The sequence below is a fragment of the Arachis ipaensis genome, chromosome B10 (assembly GCF_059453495.1).
Source record: "Arachis ipaensis isolate K30076 ecotype BB chromosome B10, ASM5945349v1, whole genome shotgun sequence".
Taxonomy (NCBI): Eukaryota; Viridiplantae; Streptophyta; class Magnoliopsida; order Fabales; family Fabaceae; genus Arachis; species Arachis ipaensis.
This window is the reverse complement of record NC_142435.1, coordinates 142443859-142446029: the sequence shown is the minus strand read 5'-3', so window position 1 is coordinate 142446029 and position 2171 is coordinate 142443859. Positions and strand designations below refer to the sequence as shown.

General features: G+C 34.3%; 1 protein-coding gene across 1 annotated transcript; it reads left to right on the top strand.

The window, feature by feature from the left end:
• The first annotated feature begins 970 nt into the window (after positions 1–970).
• LOC107621385 (uncharacterized) lies at positions 971–1945 on the top strand. Its single transcript, XM_016323408.1, has 3 exons — positions 971–1084; positions 1313–1478; positions 1566–1945. Exons 1-3 carry the CDS (start codon positions 971–973, stop codon positions 1943–1945), a joined length of 660 nt encoding a protein of 219 aa, XP_016178894.1.
• Positions 1946–2171: the final 226 nt, after the last annotated feature.

Genomic DNA, 2171 nt, shown 5'->3' with positions numbered 1-2171 from the left:
GCATATATGTTGATGTCTTATCAAGCGCATGTTAATATAGAGTATTACAACAAGTCAAATGCTATCAAATATTTGTTCAAGTATGTGAATAAAGGTCCATACAGGATAGCAGTTGGAGTTACAAAGGAAGCTTCTAGTGGAAAAGGATGCTCAGGTTATTGATGAGATCAAACAATTTTATGATTACAGATATTTGTCTGCATGTGAGGCTGTGTGGAGAACTTTATCTTATGATATTCATCAGAGGTGGCCTTTAATGACGAGATTAATCTTTCATTTTCCTGAAGAGCAAGACGATGACGATCTTGAGGAAATCGTGGAAGAAGAGGAAGGAAAATGTACGATGTTCATAGCATGGATGGAGGACAATAAAAAATTTGAATTAGGTCAAATTTTGACATATGCTGAGTTTCCAAATCAATTTGTTTATGATAGAGAAGCAAGAGAATGGAATCCACGCAAAAAAGGGTATTCTATCGGGAGGTTAAACTATGTTCCACCGGGTACAGGTGATATTTATTATATGAAAATTTTGTTAGCTGTTCAGAGAGGTTGCACAACATATGAGTCTATTAGGACAGTTAGTGGAATTACATATTCTAGCTTCCAAGATGCTTGCTATTCCATGGCACTACTGTGCGATGATAGGGAATTCATTACAGCTATTAATGAGGTAGCTGAACTTGCATCTGGTCATCAATTGAGAAAATTATTTGCGATACTACTGATATCTAATAGCATTAGCAACCCATAGCGTGTTTGAAATGCAACTTGGACATTATTAGCTGATGGAATACTACATAAGAGGAGAAAATATTTGAAAAACCAATGTATTTTACTATGTCTTTTTTTATATCAAGATTATATTCTCTTATTATTTTTATTTTTATTCATAATATTAATAGTTTTATTTTGGAATTACTTATTAAATATTTCATAAAATCACCATGTGCTTTTACTAGGAATAAACATGACTGATGACAAATTGAAAAATCTCCGCCTTATTGAGATTGAGAAGATACTCAACAGCAATGCGAGATCTTTAAGAGACTATCAATCAATGTCATATCCTGAGATGTCTGATGTTCTCCTTTTTCAGAATAAGCTAATAGAGGAGGAGTTAGCATATGACACAAATGAGTTTACTCATACAAACTTATATACGGAACAAAATATGACTCATGAGTAAAGGTTAGCATTCGATAAGATACTCAATGTTGTTATTATAGACTCTGGTGGTTTTTACTTCATTTATGGGCATGGTGGGTGTGGTAAGACATTTATTTGGAATGAACTTTCTTCTGCTATTCAGTCTAGAGGAAAGATTGTTTTAAATGCCGCATCCAATGAAATTGCGTCTTTACTCCTACCTGGTGGCAGAACGGCTCATTCTAGATTTTCGATACCCATTACAATTACTGATGAATCTACTTGCAACATCAAGCATGGCAGTTTAAAGGCTGAGCTACTCATTCAAAGTAGCTTAATAATTTGGGATGAAGCTCCAATGCTCAATAAAATGTGCTTTGAAGCACTTGATTAGACGCTCAGGGATCTTATGTCAGTTACCGATCAACATAAGACACATCAACCATTTGGTGGTAAGGTTGTTGTTCTAGGAGGTGATTTCAGACAAATACTTCTGGTGATTCCGAAAGGGAGTGGACACGATATATTGACATCAGCTATTAACTCATCCCATCTGTGGTCGTTTTGTAAGGTTCTGAAATTGTATACGAATATGAGGCTTCTAATATCTTCTTCAGATCAAGATGAAGGTGAAATGAAGAGATTTGCTAATTGGATACTTGATGTTGAAAATGGAAATATTGATTCTGTTGTTGGTGATGAATCAGAAATTAAAATTCTAAATGATTTATTGATTACAACTATTGATGACCTTTTTTCTCATTTGGTAGACTTTGCATATCCAAATTTATTGTAAAACATGTCAGATTACAAGTATTTTTAGAGTAGGACAATTCTTGCACCCACGCTTGAGAGTGTTAAGAATGTAAATGATTTTGTCTTGACAATCTTTCCATGGATGAAAAAGGAGTATTTAAGTTCTGACACATGTCAAGCTGATGAGAATGAAGATGTACAATAAGAGTGGTTCACACCAGAGTTCCTAAATGATATCAAATGTTCGGGATTACTCAATCACAAGT